This window comes from Panthera tigris, chromosome B1 (assembly GCF_018350195.1).
Source record: "Panthera tigris isolate Pti1 chromosome B1, P.tigris_Pti1_mat1.1, whole genome shotgun sequence".
Lineage (NCBI taxonomy): Eukaryota > Metazoa > Chordata > Mammalia > Carnivora > Felidae > Panthera > Panthera tigris.
Window position 1 is genome coordinate 134,976,757 of NC_056663.1, and position 25,696 is coordinate 135,002,452.

Here is a 25,696-nt window from a genome sequence, read left to right on the forward strand (position 1 = left end):
TTACTGGAAATTTTTATTCTTATTTGTACTCTGTAGTTTCCCACAACACATCCTGCAATGTGTTTATCCCTTTAGTAATAAGTAGAAAAGGAAACACATTCTATTTAAGTTGAAAAATGAGCATAAAATACATTAAAACTGGATATTAGCTTTGATGTGTAAGAATAAAATTATTACATATATTGAAACTAAAGAGTGGTATTTAAAAATAAGTCAACCTTGTAAAGCAATTATTTTAAAAATCTACATGGTATTTTTTCCCAAGAGATTTTCTTTGACTTACAGGTAGCATGATCACATCTATGGAAGGCCTGGGTTCTGATAATGTTTTCAGCTTACATGAAGATAACCATTACCGGATAAGCAAGAGCCTGGTAAAATCTGCAGAAGGAAGTACTGTACCCCTAACTAGGGTGAAGTGTCTGGTCTCCATGACAACCCCACATGACATCAGACTTCATGGGTCATCAGTTACTCCAGCTTTTGTTGAATTTGACACATCCCTTGAAGGATTTGGGTAAGGAATTTGCAGGGTAGCCAAGCCTTATTGTATTATTTTATGCCTCCTACTTGCCTTTGACAAATCGATCCTTGGTTTTAAAAATACTTAGTTAAAATATGCTATATATTTTGTATTCCCAAATGATTGAGTTCTTTGAGCATGTTATTTTAAGTTTTTTAGATTTAATTATTTTCATTTATTTTTTTTATTTAAAAATGTTTTTTTAATGTTTTTTTTTTGAGAAAGAGGGAGACAGAGCGAGTAGGAGAGGGGCAGAGAGAGAGAGATACAGAATCCAAAGAAGGCTCCAGGCTCTGAGCTTGTCAGCACAGCCCGACACGGGGCTCAAACCCACGAAAGGCAAGATCATGACCTGAGCTGAAGTCAGATGTTTAACCAACAAAACCACTCAAGCGCCCCTAGATTTAATTATTTTGAATTATTATATTAAATAAGTTGATATGTTAAAGGAGTCAGTAATCTAAGATCCATGGTACAATTTTTTTTTTTTGTAAACTTTTTTGTTGTTGTTTGGTAAATAAGGTTTTATTTTAACATAGCCACAGTCAATTATGTAAGTATTGTGTGTGGCAGCTTTCATGCTAGAATGGCAGAGTTGAATAGTCATGACAAACTCTCTGGTCTGCAAAGCATAAAATGTTTATGGTCTGGCCCTCCCAGAAAATGTTCGTCAACCTTTGATTTAGAACAATAGGTCATATGCAAATTAAAATTATATTAGAAGCTCTTTGGGTTTAATCATCATCCTTTTCCATAAATTACCTAGTTTAGTACCTTAAACATCGTAAATAGTCAATGACTATTACATCAAATGAGTAATTTCAAGTGGCAGAAAATGCTATAGTAGCAGAAGCAACAATAAAGAATCTATGGAGAATCTAGAAGAACTTATAAAATCCATGAGCTTCAAAACAGACACAAATGCTAATATTGATAGATCTATGTCTATACTAGTTGTCTGTGGGATTCATATACACCAATCTAAAATTATATGTAAACTATACGTAAAACTATATATAATTTGTGTTTTAAGAACACTGTCATGGGTTATTATTGAATGGTGGATTAAAACCTATTTTGGAATAGTCAGAACCAATCAGAACAGAAGAGGATGACTCACTGGAAAAGGGCACAAGGGAATTTTTCTGCAGTGATGAAATGGTTCCAGGTGTCTTGAACATGCTTGTACATTGGTACATTTTACCCTATGCGACCTATACTTTGATTTTTTTTTTTAATTTAAAATAAAAGTGATGCCATTGGAGACTTTGTAAAGTATATCTTTCAGCACTTGTACGTATTTAAAATGAGGGAAGGACTTTATTAGGCATCCAGATTTATTCCATGATCTCTTCGCTCAAGTTACCCTGAAATGATGGCAGTTTATTTCACTATGGTAAGCCCATAGTGATAAGAGAAGAAAATGGTTGATCTCTAATATGTACATTGTCTTTTCTTAATAGCTGCTTGTTCCTGCCCAGTTTGGCCCCCCATAATGCCCCCACAAACAATGCTGTCACAACAGGTCTTACCGATGGGGCCGTGGTCAGCGGCATTGGTTCCGGTAAATATTACTTACTTTGCTCCTGAGATTTGTTGTTTTTTAGTAGGCTCTATTTTCTTTAGAGTTTATTGCCTTCTCTTTAAAATGTACATACGAATCAACACACTCTTTCGTTGTTATTTTTCTCTTTTTATTTTAGGTGAAAGATTCTTCCCTCCTCCATCTGGCTTAAGCTACTCTAGCTGGTTTTGTATTGAACATTTTAGTTCTCCTCCAAATAACCACCCTGTCAGACTTCTTACTATTGTGCGCCGAGCAAATTCTTCTGAGCAGCATTACGTGTGCCTTGCCGTCGTTTTGTCAGCAAAAGACCGATCTCTGATTGTCTCCACCAAAGAGGAACTACTCCAAAACTATGGTCAGTATCTGTTTCTTTTTGCTTCCTGTAAACATTAAAAGTATTAAACATCATTATAATACTCATCTTTAATGTCCAGCTAGTAATTCTTTTCCAGTTTAAACTATTACAGAACAGGTTATATGAAATGTTGAATATTCTTTACCAGTGAATTTTAAGGCACTTTTCAAAGAGACTTAGATAGAAAACAATGGATATAGTTCCTAAAATAAAGAGTCATCTCTACTTGCCAAGAAATCGCAGCTTTCACTAGGAAAGCAGATTGCTTGTTTGATATATTTTAGTAAGGATTTTCATTGACCATGAATTCTGCTTAACTAATGAATATTCATCGAGCACCTGCCTACCATATGTGCCACTCTGTGCTAGACACAATAACATTTTAATTACTTTATCCATCACTTACCTTCAAGACTTAATACGTACCATTTAATAATCCTAATTCTCTCCGACATGCCATAATGTTACGTTGCTATCCAACAGAACTTCAAACTCAAGACATTCATGAATATCTTCCTAAATGATTTAAACAACATAAAATATAACTTTCAGTTTACTGAATGTTCTTTGCTCTGAATATAAGCATTTGTAATATAAGTATACCTCTTTTTTGATCATCTACTAAATTTACCTTTTAATTAACTGAATAATACCACATACTGCTTCACATATTGGTATTCAAACATATTTGAATGTTAGCTTAATTAGATGATAAGGCCTTTTTTCTTAATATTCTTCATGACTAGCACAGAGGCAGGCATCAATACAGTGTCACTGCTTTAAAATTCTTACAAGGACACTTTATTTGATCCTGTTGATGTTTTTCCTCCTAATTTAAACTCTCTTCAGTCTTGCAGATACCCACTCTTTTGACCTCCTTTTTATACTTTTCCTTCAACACTTTTCCATCTTCCACTTCAAATTAGTATTCTCCAAGGTTTCATCTTTAGTCTTTGTACTCATCCTGCTGTCTTGAGAGAAAAAAAAAAATCTATGTCTGTTAAATTTAGGTCTGTTTTTTGTTTTTTTTTTTTTTTTAACTTTTTTTTCAACGTTTTTTATTTATTATTTTTGGGACAGAGAGAGACAGAGCATGAACAGGGGAGGGGCAGAGAGAGAGGGAGACAGAATCGGAAACAGGCTCCAGGCTCCGAGCCATCAGCCCAGAGCCTGACGCGGGGCTCGAACTCACGGACCGCGAGATCGTGACCTGGCTGAAGTCGGACGCTTAACCGACTGCACCACCCAGGCGCCCCAAATTTAGGTCTTTTTAATCCCAGCAGTTCCAGAATTAATTTTTGTTTGTTTGTCTGTATCCCAGGATTTCTCATTTTTTGTTTCATTTTTTATTTTTTTTAAGTGTATTTATTAGAGAGAGAGAGATGTGAGTGGGGAGGAGCAGAGAGCGAGGGAGAGAGAGAGAATCACAAGCAGCCTCTGTGCTGCCAGTGTAGAGCCCAACACAGGGATCAAACTCATGAAACTGAGAGATCATGACCTGAGTCAATACCAAGAGTTGGATGCTTAACCTACTGAGCCATTCGGTGTCCGTCTCCTCATATTTTAACTGTAAGTTAGACATTCATATGAATACAGCTCATATGGAATGTTTCTTCTTTATAAAACCTGCATCTCTTTCTGTTTTCCTGTCTTGCTAAATGACACTCCCCACTACCAGTTTAGCCCAGCTAAAAATCTCAATATCACCCCTTCTGCTAAGTCTTACTACGTGTGCTTCCTTCATATTTTTTTTAATGTTTATTTACTTATATTGAGAGAGAGAGAGAGAGAGAGGGAGAGAGAGAATCCCAAGAAGGCTTCACTTTGTCTGCAGAGCCTGACACAGGGCTCAGACCCACAAACCATGAAATAATGACCTGAGCCAAGATCAAGAGTGGGTTGCTCAACCAACTGAGCTACCCTGGCACCCCTTCCTTCATATTTCTTGAATCTCCCCTTCCTTTTATGCCCACTGTCATGGATCTTACTTAATTTTTTTTTTAATTTTTTAAATGTTTGTTTATTTTTGAGAGAGAGAGGGAGACACAGAATCCAAAGCAGGCTGGCTCCAGGCTCTGAGCTGTCAGCACAGAGCCCGAGGCGGGGCTCGAACTCAAGAGTCATTTGATCGTGACTTGAGCCGAAGTTAGACACTTAACGGACTGAGCCACCCAGGTGCCCCATCTTACTTAATTTTTTTATCAGTTATCTGGACTTCCAAGATTTTAATCCTTTATATTTGTCTTTGGTTACCCTACTAGAACTGTGGTAAATTATATTACACAATGTAATTTATTACCTTAGTAATCTAGGCAGCCCTGCCACCTAAAACATGTAAAATATTCTGTAAAAGTATGAGTGAATGAACAAATGAACAAACGAACAAGAAAAAAGAGGAAAATATGAGAAAGGGAAATGATGAGAAAATAATAAGTGAATAATAATGGGGAATTTGGAAAAAGAATAGAATTTAATGGAAAAGTTAAGGAATGGGTCTAAGGATATTTCCTTAAACTAGGAGAATGTTTTCTAACTCTATATCATTTTCATGAAATGTAATTTGCAAGACTACTATAGTCCATGTATCACTAGAAATTACAGGAATAGATACATTAGCTTTAGATGATGTTACTACTACAAGGATCCATCCTCTGAACAGCTGTAGCCCATTAAGCCTAGGTAATTAAGAGTTGTCAGAAACCAGTTGGCTCACCAAGATCTCCTGACATACCACTGAATGCTGGATGTGGCTTAGATTAAGCCTGATCCAGAATGTGAAACTCAGAAAATTTTTGTGAGTAAAATCTTCTACAATTCTGGAGAAGTTTCAGTCTATTAACAGGAAGGGAAAGGGAAGAGTTCTTGGTTTCACCCATACCTTTTATCTTTTCTTTCACATCCTTTGGTCTATATAGTAGACCTTTCAAAGCTGTTTGACCCCACTTTTCATCTAGGTTGTTCAATTCTGTTCCTGTATCAGATCACCTATCGATTAGATTCTGCTTTTCTTAATTCATCAATAGATGTATATTCTGAATTGTCATTTTAAAATGTAATCTTGGCCTGTCAGTATATGCAGATATTTTAAGATTCTAAAAATTAGTATTTTATTTGTAATTCTTTCTTCGTATAAAGTTTTATCTTTTAGTGTATTTCCTTGTATGTACTTATCCTGAAAAACGGTGAATCTGCTGTATGTTACATGGTTACAGATTGGCTGTTTTTAAAGCTTTTGGTGGGGAGGGTGGAGCAGTGGGTTTTTAACATCTGGATATACACTGTTGTCTCATCACTTCTTGAATGCTTAAAAATTAAATTAATTTTTAATTAGCTTAACATTAAGATTGAATTAATATTGACCCATTATTTCCTGGCAAGATCAGGCAACATACTGGATAGCAGAGAGAAACCAGATTGGAGTCAGGAAGTGATTGCAGAATGTTAGGAAATAATCAGAGTTGTCTGGTGAAGCAGGAAACTTGGATCAAAAAATACCTTTCCATGCAACCACTGTGGAAAACAGTATGACCTTTCCTCAAAAAACTTAAAAATAGAATTACCATATGATCCAATAATTCGACTACTGGATATTTACGAAAAGAAAACGAAAACATTAGGGGCACCTGGGTGTCTTATTCTTGATTTTGGCTCAGGTCATGATATCATGGTTGGGAGATCGAGCCCCATGTCGGGCTCTGCACTGAGTGTGGAGCCTGCTTGAGATTCTCTCCCTGCCTCCCTCTGCGCCTTCTCCATTTGCATACATACTCTCTCTTAAAATAAAAAATTTTTAAAAAGGAAAATAAAACATTAATTCAAAAAGATATATGTGCCCCTGTGTTTATAGCAGCATTATTTACAATAGCCAAGATAATGGAACCAACCCAAGTGTCTGTCAATAGATGAATGGATAAAGAAGATGTGATATATATATATATTTATATACACACACACATACACATACATATATATACAATGGAATATTACTCAGCCATAACAGGGGATGAGTTTTTGCCATTTGTAACAACATGGATGGAAACTATAGGGCATTAAGCTCAGTGAAATAAGTCAGTCGGAAAAAGACAAATACCATATGATTTCACTCATGTGGAATGTAAGAAGCAAAATGAAGGAACCAAGGAGAAAATAAGACAAATCAAGGAACAGACTCTTAACTAACTGAGGGAAGGTAGGTAGGGGATGAGTATAATAGGAGAAGTTTGAATAGTACACTTAACATGAGGAGCACTATGTAATGTCCAGAATTGTTGAATCACTGTATTATACACACAGTATGTTCACTTTACCAGAATTAAAATTTTGAAATGAAGGAATGAATGAATGAATGAACAAATAAAGCTTTCCACTCCATAAATCACCTCCCTACTCTCAGCTGTCATCAGGCAGGGGCCAGAGCAGTACAGCCGCACACTAAGAACAAATAGTTGGCCTCTTGTATCATTGAGCAGAGCATATAGCAAGAGTAAAATTTTTAATTTTCTAACCAATGTTGTAACCAAATGCATGGCAAATGAGAATTTAAAACGACTTTTTATAACAGACCTTTTATGACAGGTAATAATCAATTAGCCTCTTTTTGTTGTCTCCTGTAACTTTATTTTATTATCTATTTTATTTATTTATTTCATCATCTATTATAACTTTATTTGATTATAACTATATCTTGAGCAGAAGACGGCAAAATAGATCTCAGGTTTTACTTCTTCCTGCAGATAAAGCTGTTAAATGGATAGGGTATTTTCATTTACATCATTATATTATATATTTTTCATTTACATCATTATATTACATCATTATATATCATTACATCATTATATACATTTCATTACATCATGTATATTTCATTTACATCATTATACATAATATTACATCATTATATTACATCATTGAACATAAAGTCAAGATCTATATATGAGTAATTGTTAGAATGAGGGTGTTGAGTTTTTTTATTTCTTTTTTCCTCTTTATTTTAGTTGATGATTTTAGTGAAGAATCCTCTTTTTATGAGATTCTCCCATGCTGTGCCCGCTTCCGATGTGGGGAACTTATAGTTGAGGGACAGTGGCATCATCTGGTTTTGGTGATGAGCAAAGGCATGCTGAAAAACAGTACTGCAGCCCTCTATATTGACGGACAGCTTGTTAACACTGTGAAGGTAAGCAGACTCGTGCTTGTAAGTCAACCTGCTTTACCAGGTAGTTTAGGGGTAGGTGTGTTTATGTGTATGTGTGTTTGCGAGGGGGTATGTTTTAAATTGCTGTCTTAATTTTAAATTGACCTTTAGTACCCATTTGAACAATATGTTTAAGAGTCATGTGGCTGGCTAATTCATATCACTTTATTTGAGAAGAATAGAAAGAAGAGGTTCAGGGTACTAAAGAAGTTAGTGAATATGTCAGCGCTTGAGCCAGATTGCTAAGTGATTCTTCACAACAGAAAAACCAGTTGAAGGATGCCTAAATAACCTATGAAACACACTTCATTGTTGTTATGCGTTCCAGTAGACTCTATATTCTTTCAGAGCTGGAATTGTTTTTAGTCTTCTTTGTTCTCAGATCACCCAGATTAGTCCCTTGATAATTAGTAGTAGGTGTTCCATTACTGTTTGCTGAATGAATGAGTGTGTAAGTATTACTTTAGATATAGATACACCATAATATTCAGAAGAGAGGCGAGAGAGTTGAAATAACCAATAAAGAGTCAAAAGTTCCTTTTTTGCATCAGGATGAATGCTGCTAGTTACTTTCGATAGAACTCAGCTAGCAACCTGTTGAAATCACACGTTAGCTTCTAAAGGATAGTATCTGTTTTTATAGCGATTATCACTTGAAAGAAGCAACAAAAGCAAAGTTTGTCCTTTTGTGTGAATTAAAGTTTAAGGCAGTGAAATTGACAGCTTCCTTGAAGACATTTCCTTCATTAATATCTTATTGTGACATTGTGTTTCAATATGATAAACACTAAAATGCATTCTGTGGGAATAGTAATTTTTTCCTTTGTACACATGATTGCATTTGAAATGGGCTTGTAGATTCTCTGGGAGTTTGCTTCTTTGTTATTTTTATTATTTTTTAAAATAAAAATGTCCTCAGCTTCTAGAATCGAGAGGTAGGAGATTTTTCATTGACTTTTTTTACATCATCATCATCATCACTGTGCCTGTTAGAAGTCAACAGTCCTGTGAAACCAACTTTAGGCCACGTGTTGGTCTCCACACTCATGCTATTAACATCACTGGGAACTGTAACATATGGAACGATAGATGTGATCTGAAGCTAGGACAGTTGTTAGAACAGAACAATCAACCGAAATGTCCTTCATACTATCAAGCGATAGAAAGCTGCCTGTACCACAAGAAACAACTTGATTTCTTGATTATCTCTTATACTTTATCTATTTATTATTAAATGAATTGAATGATAATTTTGGCAAGTTGTCAGTAAACACTAGTGTGAGAATGTGTTTTATGTTGAGATTAAAATGTGTGTGTATAAATTATATAATAGACTGTTAATTTTTATAATTTCTATAGCACTTTACCCATTATAAAACACTCTTCATGAATTATTTTAGTTGACAGACTCAGATTGAAGGTAACCCAGATAATTTCAAGACTACTTGAATTCTATAGTAGGGAAACTCTCTTTTTATATCAACCCCAAAATTTCATGCAAGCGTCATTAATTTGATATGGAAACCACCCAGACAGTAACAGTAACTCTCTATTTGATGTTGCCCTTTCTGGCGTTAGACAGTTTATATCTGAGAGTTGGATGATAACAAATCCTTCTTCCATATCAGGTTCCAGAATCTTGGCCTTCCTCATAGCTCTCAACCCAGCCTCTTTTGTACATTTATAAAGTTGGATGACCTTGGGAATTGGAAGCTATACACAAAAAGTAGCTATTTTCCTGATGAAAGTGGGGTTCTTTTTGTTCTATCTCACACGTTGCTTTCACTCTTCTTACAGCTACATTATGTTCACAGTACCCCTGGGGGTTCGGGTTCTGCAAACCCACCAGTGGTCAGCACAGTCTATGCGTATGTTGGCACTCCACCTGCCCAGCGCCAGATTGCTTCACTGGTTTGGCGCCTGGGACCCACGCATTTTCTGGAAGAAGTTTTACCTCCTTCAAATGTTACTACCATTTATGAACTGGGACCAAATTATGTTGGAAGCTTTCAGGCCGTATGTATGCCATGTGAGTAACTTATTCTTTAAAGTTGTGTAAAACTTATCTCCTGCCATGTAGATACATGAATAAGTGCATGTACATGTGTATGTACAGGTTTACATGTAGGGCGTATATACGGTTCTACATTAGGTTTATCTTTAAAAAAGCCTTCTCCTTCACTTTGCTTCAGTGTGATAGTGTTCACCACTCACTCCTGTTCCAAATGCTCTCCTCCACTGATCATGCTATTCTTTCCTGATTTTTGTCTTCATGCCCCATCACTAATTTTCTAGTTTATCTTATTGGCTCCAAGATGTGCGTACCCTCTAAGAGTCTAACCACAGCCTTCTTTCTATAATTTCTCTTACTACATAAAGCATTTTAAAGTGTATCTATTCTGGTTAAAAGAAGGAGAGGTGTTTCCAGAAAAGACAAACACATATTTTTTTTTTACATTAGACTAATATTTTCTTCATTCCTTTATTCCTACAGTCCACTCTTGTCCTTTCTCCCAAAAGGTAGAGTCAAAGGAACCGATACTAAGCTGTGATTCCTTTGTAATACTCTTTCCAAGTGATGCCCTCATCCTCTTATTCTCATTCTCCCGAAGCTCTCAGAAGAGTTGGGATAAGTGTAGTAAGTGATAAAAATCCTGTGGCTAAGTAATTTGTTACTCACATAGTTGATTTAGATAGCATCTGGTAATAGCTAACACTGAGCATCAGTATGTGCAAATAAGTTAATACACATGAAGGAAATAGTTGTTCTGGAGCTCTTCATAAATGTGTGTTCATCTCCTCCAAACTTTGGTGTTTACGTACTGTTTTCCTAATCACGATTTTACAGATGAAAAAACTAAAGCCCAGAGATCTGTCGGTCATGCATCTTTTAAGTGATAAAAGCAGAGATTCAATCTTAAGCCACCTAGGTCTGAAACTTGTATTCTTAACTCCTCTGCTACATTGTTTATTTATTTATTTTTTTAACTTTTTACGTTGTTTAGAAGAATATAGGGAGGCCCATCTGAGCACTCTTGTCAAGGGGGATACCTGGTGCTACAGAGTTTACAGGCCTTCCACTCGTGTTCATTCTCTTTCTCCTTTGATCCTTGAGGAAATGTTTTGTGATTTGTTTGATAACAGTTAAAACTCTTTCCCCTTACATTATGCTGTTTGTAAAACACATTTTAAGAATAAAACTTGGAATGTAAAGGTCTATGACTAGCTGATTTTCTCTATTTTCTAAAGAGAAATAAATGAATAGCTGAAAACTTAAATAGAATAGTTTTTAAATTTAGCTCCCTTGTTCCACTTTAAAAGATTTTTGGGGCACTTGGGTGGCTCAGTCGGTTAAGCATCTGACTCTTGATTTCAACTCGGGTTCATGAGTTCGAGCCCCACATCAGACTCTATGCTTGATAGCATGGAGCCTGCTTGGGTATTCTCTCTCCCCATTTCTCTCTCTGCCCCTCCCTGACTCATGCTCCCTCTGTCTCTCTCTCTCAAAACAAATAAACTTAAAAAAAAAAAAATAGATTCGCAACTCTACCCGTTTAAAAATAGTAAGAATAAAAAATTTGTGTTAGGATAGGAGAAATAGTGACAGTTTTGAAAAGGATCATTCTTCTTTTGAAGGTAAAGATGCAAAGTCTGAAGGTGTAGTCCCATCTCCTGTGTCATTAGTACCGGAAGAAAAGGTATCATTTGGCCTCTATGCACTCTCTGTGTCTTCCCTAACGGTGGCAAGAATCCGGAAAGTGTACAACAAGTTGGACAGCAAAGCCATCGCTAAGCAGGTAAGCAGAATGATTTCCTAGTAAACTGTGGCTGCTTTTCTCAGGAGCAGTGTTTCCGAGCTTTGTTACAGGTAGCACCCAAGTATGAGTAGTCCCTGAAAATAATGCCTTTTATGTATTGTTTATATCTGTTTTATTTGGCTTTGGGTTTAAGCCAAAACATGCTTAGATAATTAGCTTAATTTGGAAAAGTGAGAATTTCCTTCTAAGTGCATGGTTTATATTAATCCTTATATATTTTTTGGCAGTTAAATTGAACTGCAGATAACTAAAGAAAATAATTGCTATGTGCCAGGTATCATTTGGTTTAGGTCACAGCAGAAGATACAGAGAAAATCCCTGCCTTTGTGGTTCTTACATGGTAGTGGAGAGACAAATGATAATAACTAAGAAAATAGCCTAATCATAGGATATGTTAGAAGATGAAGAGTGCTCTGCAAAAAAATAAAGGAAGGAAAAAGTGATCGGTTTATAGTGTTAAATAGGATGATGAGAGGAGGCCTCATGGTGAAGGTGAAATTGGAGAAGAGAGAAGTGAGGCAGCAAGTCATGAAAATATAGGCATGGCACAGCATCGGGGGCGGGAGGCGGGCAGGGGGAGTTGTCCCAGCAGTACAAGTGCAAACGCTCTGAGGAGGGTGCATGCCTGCCACGGAGGCAGGTGCGACTAGAGCAAATGAGAGAAAGCCGGGTAGTAGGAGAGGAATTCAAACAGGTAATGGGCACTAGACCACTTAGGGTTTATAGGCAGTGGTAAAGGTGTTGGCTTTAAGTGACATGGGAAGCGTTATAGGGTTCCAGACCTAACGAATGAGATGTCGTGACTGACTTTTTAGCCAGGGTGACTATGACCTCTATTAAGAATAGATTGAAGGGAGACAAAGGTAGGAAAAAGGTGAGTAGTTTTGTTTTGTAATAATTCGTATGAGTGATGATGGGTTTGTGAACAGGGGTGATAGCAGTGGCTGTGATGAGAAATGAATAGATTTGAGGTCTGTTTTGAAGATCAAGCTAATAGTTTTGGTGATTGGGTGTGAAATGTGAGGGAAAGGAAGGAATCAAGGATAACTCTGAGGTTTTTTGCTCTAACAGTGAAGAAAATAGAGTTACTTTTTCTGATTTGGAGAAAACTTCAGGAAGAGCAGTTTTGAGAGGAACATTGAGAACTGTGTTTTGGGAAAATTGAGCAGCATATTAGACACCTTAGTAGAGATCTCAAAGCCACTGAAAATATGAATCTGAAGTTCAGGGGAGAGATTCGAACCATAGATGTTCAGAGGTGGCATTTAAAGCCACAAGACTGGATGCTCTCAGCAAAGTGTAGATAGATGTGGAAAGGGACAGACTGAGACCTGGAACATCCAGGACTGTGGAGCTGGGGAGATCAAGAAGAACCAGCAGGAAACAGTGAGGAGCTACAGCTAACGAGAAAGGAGAGAAACTAGGAGAGATGGATGTGGTGGAAATCCATGATTTGCCATGGCGAATGTGTCTGGTCAAGAAAGACTAGGACTGAGGACTGATGACCAGTGGGTCTAGTGATGTGAGTGCCATCAGTGAGCTTGGCAAGGTGTTTTGGCTGATTAGGGGAGGCAAAGCCCAGGGGGAAGGAGACCAACAGACTGGAAGGAAAGGATTTGGGAACAGTAAGTATTAACAGTCGTTTATCTGTAAATACGTGTACCATCTTCCAGAGAACATGAACTATACGTAAATTTAGTTCTACAGGTAACAGTAGAATTAAAGTCTTAGGATTGCGTTTGCTTTGAAAGCTCATAACGTGTATGAGTGTGTACACGTGCAAAACTTAACATGTCCTTTCTATAGGCATGTTTTATCTGTAAACACGTGAATAATTTATGTGACGTTTACTCAGAAATGAAGTGAAGCTAATATGTTCACTAATCAGAAATACTGTGAGGCAGTGAATGATAAGAACTTTTAAACTATGACAGTTTCATTCAGAAAGACCCTTGAAACTGTTTCCAAGGCCCCCTCACCATCTTTATCTGAGCAGATTGTATTTAATTTACTTTCTGTGAGTTTCTACCCATTGGAAGAGCTCATACATTTTAAAAACATGAATGCCCATGTTTTTAGTATTCTGATAAGGAGAGAAAGAAACGATATGGTACCAGTCAGGTCTTTTTTTTTTTTTCTTTTTTTCTTTTTCCAATAAAATGTTCAGACTGTTCTTCTATAGTTACATTTCTTTTTTTTTTTCCTTTCTTATTCTTCAGTTAGGCATTTCCTCTCATGAGAATGCCACTCCTGTGAAGTTGATACACAATTCAGCAGGACATCTTAATGGGCCTGCACGGACAGTTGGGGCTACTCTGATTGGATACCTGGGTGAGTCAGATTGTCTTACTGTTTTAAACTTCTTTATTTACCTTCAAATCTGCATTCACTTTTCCTCACAGGAGGAGAGGTGTTTAAATTCACATTTTATAGTGCCAACCTGTAGCGTTCTTGCAGTATTTAGAGATTAATGTAACAATCTCAAACTCCAGTCAACTTTAAAAATCATAATCTTTTTAAAAATCCCATTAACTTTGTCCCCCTTTTGTCAGCACTGATGAACGCTGACTATTTCTGTGTAATTTTAAGGTAAATTTCACACTTACATTTAGGGACAGATGTAAAGACTTAGAGAAATATTGATGAAAATTGCATAGTTTTCTTCAGTGTTGGTGACACCCATGAGTGTATCTATTATTTGGAAGTGAGGTAGACATAAGAGCTTTGGAGTGTAAACAGTGAATCCAACTACAGTAAACATTAGAGCTGGTAGACATTCTGCAGAGCCTTATACTTGATGTCTGCTTAAAAAGAGTTGATTTTTTTTTATTAGATAGAATCCTGAGATATAATCCAGTCAGGTGATTCAAAATTCAGAACCAGCCATTCTATATTTAACACACAAATCAATACATAATATTGGTTCTCTTTAGATTAGCAGAAAGTTAGTGTTATGCAAGTCAGACTCCTACATGTTTACCAGACATTGGCAATTTTTATTGCCTCGATATGCACATATCTTAACTTTGGTTTTTTTCTTTAACTACACTGCGTGATAAAGCAGTTTCCTTTATGCTAAGGCACATAGTGGTTTTCCTTTATTTGATAACAGCAAGTATTTACTGAGCCTGAACTATGTCCTTTGCAAAAATATAGCAGCACATGGAATAGTAGAAAGACCAGTGGGTGAAGAATTCAAAGATTGAGGTTCTAGCTCCTATTCTGTCACTCTGTGGCATTACACCAGACATTTGAGTTCTTTAGACTTCAACTTCTTATCTGTAAACTAGTAATATTGGTCCTAATTACCTTACAAGGTAGTTTTCAAAATTTTGTGCCATAATATATGCAAGTGTTATGCATGCTGCAAAGCATACAAAAATATAAAACACATGTTAGTTTAATTTTTGGAAAACTCAATCTTGATTAGTAGACAAACAACATTCAAACAATGCCTTTTTTTAAAAACAAGGTTAGGAATATAGATGCAGTCTTTTTTAGTTGACATGAAGTTAGTTCTAGGCCTGTGTTTCCACATGATTATGCTCTCCTAGGGTCACTGATGCAGTGTTACTCAGACTAGGAGAGCTTTGAGTGATGGTCAGTGAGGTGCCCAGCTTGGCTTCTCTTGGGAATACTTGGTCCTTGCCTGGATGACATCCGCATCCCATTCCCCAGTTCAGAGTTAAAGTGCTGTTGCCCTCCCCAAGTTTATTCCCCAGCAGTACCTAATAAAGCATTCTCACTCACCTCAGAAATGTGTTCCCAATGCCTCTGTGCTTTTTCTTTATAGTGTCCAAAGCTACATAGTCGGAACCTTTGGGCTTGCTCTCAAACCCAGCCCTTCTCTACTCACTCCTTTACTCCCACCTCATCTCTGAGAGTGTAGACATTCGCATTTATTACCTTCCACATCCTACCTTGGATTTGTTTTTAGAATTTTTGTTTTAAGATAGAGGTGTTTATTTACTTTTAAGTATAATTTAAAATTAAATACTTCTTAAGATGATTTATTCAGTTCTTGTTTACATGGGGAATTTAATTATTCTTCACTATCTTTTGATCAGGAGTAAGAACATTTGTCCCTAAGCCTGTTGCCACTACTTTGCAGTACATTGGTGGAGCTGCAGCCATCCTGGGTCTGGTGGCCATGGCTTCTGATGTGGAAGGGCTCTATGCAGCAGTCAAGGCCCTGGTTTGTGTGGTCAAGAGTAACCCACTAGCCAGCAAAGAAATGGAAAGAATCAAGGGCTACCAGGTTTGTAACCATAGAGCTTTGCCTTCACTTTACTCGGCATTGAAAAAAAAATCTTCTTAATTTTCATTATACATATTTTTTTCAAACTCTGGAAGAATGATCTCATCCAAGTAAACTTTAAAAGTCAGTACTTTTTAGTAAAACTAATGTATTTCAAATGAGAAGATGAATTGTTTCTTTTGGCTCAAGCTTTGTAACCTATTGCACCAAATCTCACTTCCTAAACTCTTGAATTAGGCTGTGTTATCTCAGTATAGCTTCGATATATTTCATAGATTTGATAGTTTGGAGTTATGTTCCTCTATGGAAATAGGAGTGGAATGAAATAGGGTCATATTGCCAGCTGCTCTAGAGACTGCCAGATGGGTGATAGATCCAGAGATTTCCCTGTTTTCCTTGTCTCTCCCTTCCATACCTGGTCGTCTTTATCCCCGCCTTTACTTACCTAGTGGATGTGAGAGCCACTGTATAATATCTGTGCCATTGCTAATCCTGAATAGTCATGTGGGATTTAAAATATATACAGTGTTCATATATTCACAATCTACTAGGTTTAGGCAGAAAGTGATTTGTCAGAAGAGAAACAAGTATTTGGAGCAAGATTAAATCCCTCTAGTGTAGGTGAAGTACAAATGCCTTTTCTAACTTGTAGCCGGTAGTTCATTAGTAGTGAATAAACTTTTTACTGTTTACTGTAGATTTAATCACACTATTTTGGTAAGTGTTTTATTTTGCAGAACTTTCAAAATGATTGTTGTGGCATATTTTACCATGAAAATATACAAACCATCTAAATGTTCCAACAGTATGAGAATGACTAATGATTCTAAAACCATTCCAGAACCTATCATTCAACCTTTTTTAAAATTTTTTTTTTAATGTTTATTTATTTTTGAGAGAGAGAGTGCAAGCAGGGAAGGGCAGTGGGGTGGAAGGAACAGAGGATCGGAAGCAGGCTCTGTGCTGACAACAGACAGCTCGATGTGGGGCTCGAACTCACAAACCGTGAGATCTGACCTGAGCCGAAGTCAAGACGCTTAACCGACTAAGCCATCCAAGCACCCCACATTCACCCGTTTTAAAATTGTAATCATAGGGGCGCCTGGGTGGCTCAGTCGGTTGAGCGCCGACTTCGGCTCAGGTCACGATCTCGTGGTCCGTGAGTTTGAGCCCCGCATCGGGCCCCTGTGCTGACAGCTCAGAGCCCGGAGCCTGTTTCAGATTCTGTGTCTCCCTCTCTCTGACCCTCCCCCATTCATGCTCTGTCTCTCTCTGTCTCAAAAATGAATAAAAACGTTAAAAAAATAAAATAAAATAAAAATAAAAAATAAAATTGTAATCATAAAGTCTATGTTGCAAAAGAAAAATCCTTTCAATAAAATGTTATGGAAAAAAAAATTGTATGCATATGATGGCAACAATTTACATATATATGAATTGAAAAGGTAAAAGATATTTTAATGATAGTGATGGGATTACCCTTCATTTCAGATTTCTCTAATGTTCTATTGTCATAATAAAAATATAGAAGTCAGCTTAGAAGTCTTAGGAATTGCTTTACATAGAGGTCTCCCACGTGTGTTTGTGTGTGTGTGTGTATGTTTGTGATGACTGATCAAGCATTTGGTATTGCTTCCTTTTAGTTGCTGGCAATGCTGCTTAAGAAGAAACGTTCCCTCCTCAACAGCCACATTCTCCATCTAACGTTTTCCTTGGTGGGAACTGTTGATAGTGGACATGAGACCTCCATTATTCCAAATTCAACTGCCTTCCAGGATCTACTCTGTGATTTCGAAGTATGTACATGAATACTAACTGGTAATATATAGTCAGTGAATCCATTTCTTATTCTGTATGTTGATAGAGTTAACTTTTAAATATTTATTTTAGTATTAAACACATAGTTTAATATTAAATAATAGTTTAGTATTGAACTATTATTTAAACCCCCTGTGGAGCTGTTGGCTTCATGTGTAGAGAGATCATGTCTCCATCTATATCCCTGCCACCCACAGTGGTGCCTAGTACTTAATGTGTGCTAGCTGTAAAGTCTAGGCTGGAACTCTTCTGCCTCATAAATACTGTAAGCTCTGTCTTGTCAGTTATTTTAAATCCCTAACAAACAGGCTGTGTGCCCTAATTGCTTTCCTGAAACGTTATCTGGAAGTGTATTAGCAGCCTGGCCCTATACTCCATCTTTAGTACCCACAGCTCCAGAGCAAATGATGCAGGGTCTCCCTCTTTTCACAGCACTCAGCTCTCTTGCTCGCCCTCAGGCAGCACTGTCCTGGCTCCTGTGTCTTTCTCACTGCTTTCCCCATAATTTTCTGGCTCTGGAATTTTCATTATTTTACATAAAATCGTCCACTGTCTTTATCTTTTTTATCATTTTCTTTCTTTGAGGTTCTTACCCCATCCCATAGCCTCATCTTCTACAAAGTTGAGCCCCGAATCTGAATCTCTAGCTTGACATCTAATTTCCACACTTAGTTCCGATCTCTTGCTCAACATTTTCGTTTTATGTCCCAGCAACACCTAAACTGAACTTAACCATCCTTCCCCAAATTAGTTCTTCCCTCTAACTTCTGTTTCTATTAATAATACCACCATGTGCCTAGTCACTGAGGCTTGAAATTGAAAAATCATCCCTCTTCTTCTTCCCTGTTTATAAACAGTCTGAAATTAAGTCCTATAGACTGTACTTCCATATTTCATGTAGTTGACCTTTTTGTTTCTACTTTGACATCCTAGTCTAAGCCCTAATCAACTCCTCTTACCTACTAGGATAACTATCACTTCTTTCCCCCTTTCCTCAGCCTGTCCATAGATCTTTTGACCTCATTCTTTCTGAGGCATAATCATATCACTTCTTCAGAAACTTGCAGTGATTTCCCTTCCAACACAATAAAGTATACATTTCTCAACCCGATATTTAAAACTATAATACACAAACCTCTCATTCTTTTAGAAAATACCTACTGAGCATCTTTGAGCCGGGAATTGTGTTAGGTGCTAATGATGTGAAAATAAAAGATAGAGTCCTTGCCTCCAGGCATTTAGTCCATTAGAAGAGAAAAGCAAATAAATAGACGATTAAAAACTTGTGAAAGCACAGAGGTAAAGGTATGCAGAGAGAACTCTGGTAGTACTAAGGAGACCTACCTAATGAAGCCCGGCTTGTTTTCATCTGGTAACTGATATGTTTAAATCATGGGTTACTTTTAGTTTTAAGTATCTGATTAAAATCTTATAATACAAACATCAGAAATTTAGTTGTTTGACAAGTTTTGGCTTCATTTTAAATTACCTTGCACACTTTATGGCATCATATAGCATTCCTAATTACTGCAAGCCATAATCGTCTATAATACTTAATTCATCCTATTTTTAAAACAGCATTTGACAGATAAAAGTAAAGTACTGGTGATAGAATATAGGCATTTTCTTTTTTAGTGGTTGTTCTAGAATTTATAATAGACCTCTATAATGATTCAGTCTGTCTTCAAAGTATATTATACCACTTTACCTAGAGTGTAGAAACCTTGCAAAGATACACTTCCATTTCTCTCCTTCTGTCCTTTGTGCTCTTATTGTCCAGCATTTTACTTCTATATGTTTATGGATCTCCACAATACTTTCTGTATTATTTTTGCTTAAATAGTTATCTTTTAAAGACATTCAAAAATTCTTTTATACATAATTACTTACATATATAATATTCATGGCATTTTTTTCCTTTGTATAGATCCAGGTTTCCATCTTATATAATTCTTCTAAATGAAAAACTTCCTTTAACATTTTTCATAGTGCCTACTAGCCTTAAATTCTCCGTCTAAAAAAGTCTTTATTTTTTTCTTTTTTTGAAAGGTATTTTTGCATAGAATAGAATTCTAGTAAACTGTTCAAAATTCTTTTTATACCTTAAAGATGTCAGTCACTCCTTTTTTTTTTTTTTTTTTTTTTATTTCTTCTGCTTGGAGTCTGTTGACTTTTAGATCTGTGAGTTTGTCATTTTTATCAAATTCAAAATTTTTTAGGCATTATTTTTCCAGCTATTTTTCCTTGTGCCCTCCCCACCACCTTTTCTGGACTCCAATTACATATGTGATAGATTACTTGGTATTTTCCTGCAAGTCTCTAATGCTCTATCTAGTAATTTCTTTTTCATTCTTTTTCTCATGCTCGATTTTGAGTTGTGTCTTCAAGCTCACTGATTTATTTTCTGCAGTGTCCAATCTGCTGTTAGTTCCATCCAGTATATTTTTTATTTTAAATATTTTACTTCTCATCTGTAGAAGTTCATTTTGCATCTTTGGTTCTTTTCTGTTTCTCCTTCCCATATTCAGATTTTTGGTGACATTCTTTAGCATGTGGAGCCTATTTTTTTATTTATTTTTTTTAAAGTTTATTTATTTATTCTGAGAGAGAGTGAGCTGGAACGGGGGAGGGGCAGAGAGCTGGGGAGAGAAAGAGAACCCCAAGCAGGCTCCACACTGTCAGTGCAGAGTCTGACGCACTTGAACCCATGAGCCACAAGATCACAACCTGAGCCAAAATCAGGAGTCAGAGGCTTAACTGACTGAGCCACTCAGGTGCCCTTGGAGCATATTTTTAATAGCTTTTTTAAAGTCATAATAATCTAACATCTGTCATTTCTGGGCTATATGTAATAATTGATTTTTCTCCTACTTATGTGTCCTATTTTCCTTTTTCTTTGCATACTTGGTAATTTTTTATTGTATACTGAATTTTACATCATTAAGTGCTAGACTTCGTTGTTTTCCCTTATAAAAGTATTGAACTTTGCTCTGGCATTGTAGTTATCTTTTTGATGCACACTATTAGGATTTGTTAGGGTGGCCCTAGAGTTACCTTTAGTCTAGCACGAATACTCAGTTTTTCACTTCTAAGGCCTCTACCTAACTCCCCATGTATTATGAAATCTACCCACTCTTTGGTGGGAGTGCAAACCAGTCTCAGACCTTTGTTAAGTTCCAGGAATTGTTTGGTGTACAGTTCTGCAGTGGTTATTTCCAATTTTGGACCCCACATGAGATTTCGGTCACTTAGTCTTTGTCTTCAATGCACAGCATTCAGTATTCATTCTTTTCCGTATGTTGTGTTCAGTATTCAGTAATAATATTCAGTCACTGATTTCCATATAAGCTTTCTATAGATCTTGCCTTTCCAGTTGTTTAGGAGGGTAATTCCATAGCAATTAATCCTTTATGAAGAGAACCAGAAGTCTTCTGTACAAACAGTTTCATAGGGCTTCACCAAATAAAAATTTATAAGGTGGTTATAGTCAGTTAGCTATATAAGTGAAATAAGTTCTATGTGCTGCATTTATGTTTGTTGGATAGTCATTTGGGTATTTCTTAGCCCTAAATATACCAACCACTCTTCTTTCTTTTTATTGTAGGTTTGGCTCCATGCACCGTATGAACTTCATCTTTCCTTATTTGAACACTTTATTGAGCTGCTCACTGAGTCCAGGTATTAGTTAATATCTGTGTAGTTTATTTTTCAATTATAGAAGAGATGATAAGCACAGACCATATGAAGTCTTCTTTCTCTTCTAGTGAAGCTTCAAAGAATGCCAAATTAATGAGGGAATTCCAGCTAATCCCCAAGTTGCTCCTGACTCTTCGAGATATGTCTTTATCCCAGCCTACCATTGCTGCCATTAGTAATGTGCTGAGCTTCTTACTGCAAGGTTTTCCCAACAGCAATGATCTGCTCAGGTAGTGACAACTTCTGCATCTGTCTGTTTATTAACTAAAAGTACCAATGAGATTAAAATGAATGAGACGAAATTGGTTCTTAGGCCTGTGTGATACCTATAATGTTAACATTCAAGATACTTGTAAGCACAAAAAATATTCCCTTGCCTTTATAAAGCAAAACCAGTTGTTGTCATTAGTGAACGAGAAAATATGTAGGACTGAGCCCAGTGAGAGTTTGTCCTGGACATAAAAGTGTTCAGTATAGCAATTTTTGGTACGTCTTCCCTAACCCCTACTACTTCTCAAGTGTATGTGCACAAGTGTGCACCTGTGCATGAGCACACACACACACACACCCTGTAGCAGGCATGCCATCTCTTTTATATATTTATTTGCTATCACCCAGACAGATGGTGATATTTTATTTTTGTATATTTCAAACCTTTTATATGATGTATTATTTTGCTGCTAATGAGAAATGGCTTAAGGCATATTTATGGATTATCTGTAGAATAGTTTTACTTACCACCTGGTAATTCCCATCTTAGCCAAAAATGGAAGAAAAAAGCTGTCTAACCAAAGTATTTTCCGAATAGAGAATTGTTTAAACTCAGTTTGACTGTTTTCATGTAATCAACCAGGTATCACAGGTGAAAATCAGAGTGACTGATTAGAGTATTCCCAGTAGACTAGTCTCTGATTCGTGTAGCATGTAAATCACTCACTTTGATATTCATTTACCTTGAAGACATTTTTGTAACTTGGCAAAAGATTTAAAACTGGAGTTTAAAAATTATTTTGGAGATAATTGTTTATTGCCATTTAACAACATTTATTTAAATCTAGATTTAAATAGTTCCATTCTGGAACTCTTAATGATCACTTTGTTAAAATTATCCCTGAAACCTACCAAGTTTTTTATTTTTCTCTACTTTACAGATTAAGAAATTAAAACCCAGAGAAGTTAAGCTACTTGCCTCAAGTAACAAGATTAAAAACTGATAGAGCCAAGATTTTAACATTACCTGTGTTTCCAAAACCCAGGTTCTTGTCTACTAGGCTACAGTTGATCCACATAGATAATGTTAGGACTTTATTTATTTATTTATTTTATTTTTTTAGGACATTTTAATTTGGATCATACTATTTGGTTCTCAAAGTGCATTAAAGGGTTAGTACATTAAAGGACTCATATTTCTGGGGGAATATATTTTTGCCTATTTTAAAACATTGTTACAGGTAATGTTAATTGAGATGGTCCTAGGGGAAGTAAAACAAATGCAATCACCTAAAGGTCTGTAAGAGATTATTTAAAACAAGGAGTACTACTTTTTCATTTCTTTGTGTTTTCTTTCTTTATATTTTTGTTTTTTTCGGGCAGAGAAAAATCTAAAATCTGTAACTTTTTTTCTTATATTTAAAGGTTTGGCCAGTTTATTTCTTCTACTTTACCAACGTTTGCAGTTTGTGAGAAATTTGTAGTTATGGAAATAAACAATGAAGAGAAGCTTGATACTGGTGAGCTAAGTCTGGGGCTTGAAAAGTAATTACCACGCCCCGTTTTCTGGCACAATTTAGAATTACATATGATGCTATTATATTACTTTTCTCCTTACATTGCTTTTTCTGGTCTTTCGCAGTTGTCTTTAAGCCTGTACAATATGCAGAAGTACAAAATTACCTATGGAATTTAATAGGGTGTGGATTTTACTTTAAAATCTTCCCTGGAGGTGGGTGGGGAGATGGGGAAATAACAGGGATAAAGAGCATACTTACCTTGACAAGCATGGAGAAATGTATAGAACTGTTGAGTCATTGTCCACCTGAAACTGATACAACACTGGATGTTAATTATACATGAATTAAAAACACAGTCTTAAAGCAGTGAAAAAAGAAAAGTCACGGAGATGAAAGGTACAGCATAAGGGAATATAGTCAGTGGTATTATAATAGTGTTGTGTGGTGACAGATGGTAGGTGCACTTGTGAGCATAGCATAACATACAGAGTTGTCAAATCACTGTAAAAACAAACTTAAAAATAGAATATATTAATTAAATCTTTCGTATTCTTAGAGGATTCATAGCAGTGTTCCTTTAAATAGCAAACTCTATTCTCTGTGACTTTTTTTTTTAAGTTTATTTATTTATTTTGAGAGAGAGAGCAGGCACAAGGCAGAGTGAGAGGGGGAGAGAGGATCCCAAGCAGGCTCCTTGCTGTCAGCACAGAGCTGGATGCGGGTCTCAAACTCTCAAAATGTGAGATCATGACCTGAGCCGAAATCAAGAGTTGGATTCTTAGCTGACTGAGCTCCCTAGGAGCCTCAACTCTGTGATCTTTGAGCATTAATTGACTTTTTAAAATTTATATACATTTCTTTAAAAACACAGACACTTGCTAGTGTGAATTATAGTTGTATAACTATTATTTTTGTCTTCCTGTTAAAGATTTAGTAGTCATTTAGAAAAAAACATTTTACTTAGAATCTTTTATGTAAATATAAAATGAAAGTAGTTTCGTAAGTTGCGGGATTTGGGGTCCATGACAACCATTTTTTTTTTTTTTTAATTTGGTGCATGTTTTTTATTCATATATGTTCTTCATGTGGTGCATGTTTTCCCCCCCTTGTTCTGTATTTTTCCTGTTATATATTCTAGGATAGGAGATTTGTTTGGGAAGCATTGAAAGAACCTTTTATTTTTATTTACTTTTAGGTTAATTTAAGTCACCTCTTAACCCAGTGTGGGGCTCAAACTCACAACCCCAAGAACCAGAGTCACTTGCTTTTCTCACTGAGCAGCCAGGCACTCCGGAAGAACCTTTTAGGTTGACTTATAATTAAATTCACAATATCTTATATTTGTCAGCATTACTTACATTATTACCTGTAATGTTACATTGTTCCAAAATCGTGTCACATAAATGACTTCTCTTACGCCACTATCCACCTGGGCAGGGGAGAAAAATACTGTTGAGTCAGTGCCTCACAAAGGTGTTCTCCTCCATGTTGGCTATACCGCCTGGAGCACAGCCTTTACAGTGCTTCATGAATAAGAAGAGAAGTGTTGTAATCACGTTTTTCAAAAGAGAAACTAAGATTTGAGAGGCTGAATGATTTGCTGCAAATCCTAACAGAACATAAGACTGCTGATGACCACTCATCTACTGCCTCATTTGGAACAATGTTGATGTTTCTTTGGTAAAGCGAATTAGCAGGGGATGAGAAGCATAAGATAAAATCAATGAATAACACTTACTGAGTGCTTAATGTCTGCCAGGTACTATTTAACTGCTTTTTATATTCCTGTAACAATTCTATGAAATAGGTATTATTGCTCTCCTAGTTTTACAAGGGGAGAAACTGAGGCCTAGAAAGATGAGTAAAAGACATTTACCTGAGATCATACTACTTCCATTTGAACCCAGGCAATCCAGACCAACATTGTAAGCTTTTTTTAACCACTACATTTTTCTTTCATATGCACAGATTGTATCTTAGTTCTGAATTAATATAAGCCAAGTAAACAGATATTATTGAAAGTACTTTAAAAATCTTTGGAAATATATAACACTTGTTTCAAGTATAAAAAGATGGGAGACAAATATTTCTCTAGTCTCCATATTTCTTGCTAGTTGTTGAATTCAATTAGCACAACTAGTGTAAAATATCCTTTGAGAAGAGTACAGTAGTGGGGATGTATAAATTAGCAAATATTTCTGTTGATACACCAAGTTCATTGGTATTCTCATCACTTCATTGCCATTTGAAATAATAGAGAAAGTCAGAAGCACACTGTTGGTCTTGTTAGTATATGACACTTATTGTTTATTTGATATGAACTGAAGACTACATTAACTATAATATAATGTTCCAAATAAAACCATAGTTTTTTCTTTGAAGTAGTTTATATAGCATTCAGGATACACCTACAAAAAATAAAATGGTTTGAATAATGCTGAAGAGCAATATAATAATCAGTGCAGAATAAAATAGCATAAAAGGGTAGTGCACTGTGGAAGAAAGCATCAGTCGGAGTGGAAACAACTTAAGCTGGAAGTTCAGAGTTTATTGTTTTAAACTGTATTTGAAAATTAAGAGAAACAAAACTGACAGAAAACTAGATATAAATCTAAGGAGAATTTTTCATTTCTGTTGGATCACCATTTTCCTGAAAAGAAGTAATTCAAAAAGGAAATAATTGAAAGGAAGTGATTCTTATCTCAATTTAGGTTGTATGGTATGTTTTCAACAAAGC

General features: G+C 36.1%; 1 protein-coding gene across 6 annotated transcripts in view; it reads left to right on the top strand.

Moving 5' to 3' along the window:
• The window catches only part of WDFY3 (WD repeat and FYVE domain containing 3), a 274,952-nt gene that overhangs the window by 168,260 nt on the left and 80,996 nt on the right, over positions 1 to 25,696 (top strand). For all 6 annotated transcript variants that reach the window (XM_042984249.1, XM_042984248.1, XM_042984246.1 and 3 more), the window contains 12 exons: positions 286 to 517; positions 1,987 to 2,087; positions 2,227 to 2,445; positions 7,440 to 7,621; positions 9,437 to 9,668; positions 11,276 to 11,436; positions 13,677 to 13,788; positions 15,525 to 15,715; positions 17,359 to 17,511; positions 21,138 to 21,211; positions 21,298 to 21,459; positions 22,865 to 22,959. In XM_042984249.1, coding sequence (XP_042840183.1) covers positions 286 to 517; positions 1,987 to 2,087; positions 2,227 to 2,445; positions 7,440 to 7,621; positions 9,437 to 9,668; positions 11,276 to 11,436; positions 13,677 to 13,788; positions 15,525 to 15,715; positions 17,359 to 17,511; positions 21,138 to 21,211; positions 21,298 to 21,459; positions 22,865 to 22,959 — 1,914 coding nt within the window. The remainder of the gene's footprint in view (positions 1 to 285; positions 518 to 1,986; positions 2,088 to 2,226; positions 2,446 to 7,439; positions 7,622 to 9,436; positions 9,669 to 11,275; positions 11,437 to 13,676; positions 13,789 to 15,524; positions 15,716 to 17,358; positions 17,512 to 21,137; positions 21,212 to 21,297; positions 21,460 to 22,864; positions 22,960 to 25,696) is intronic.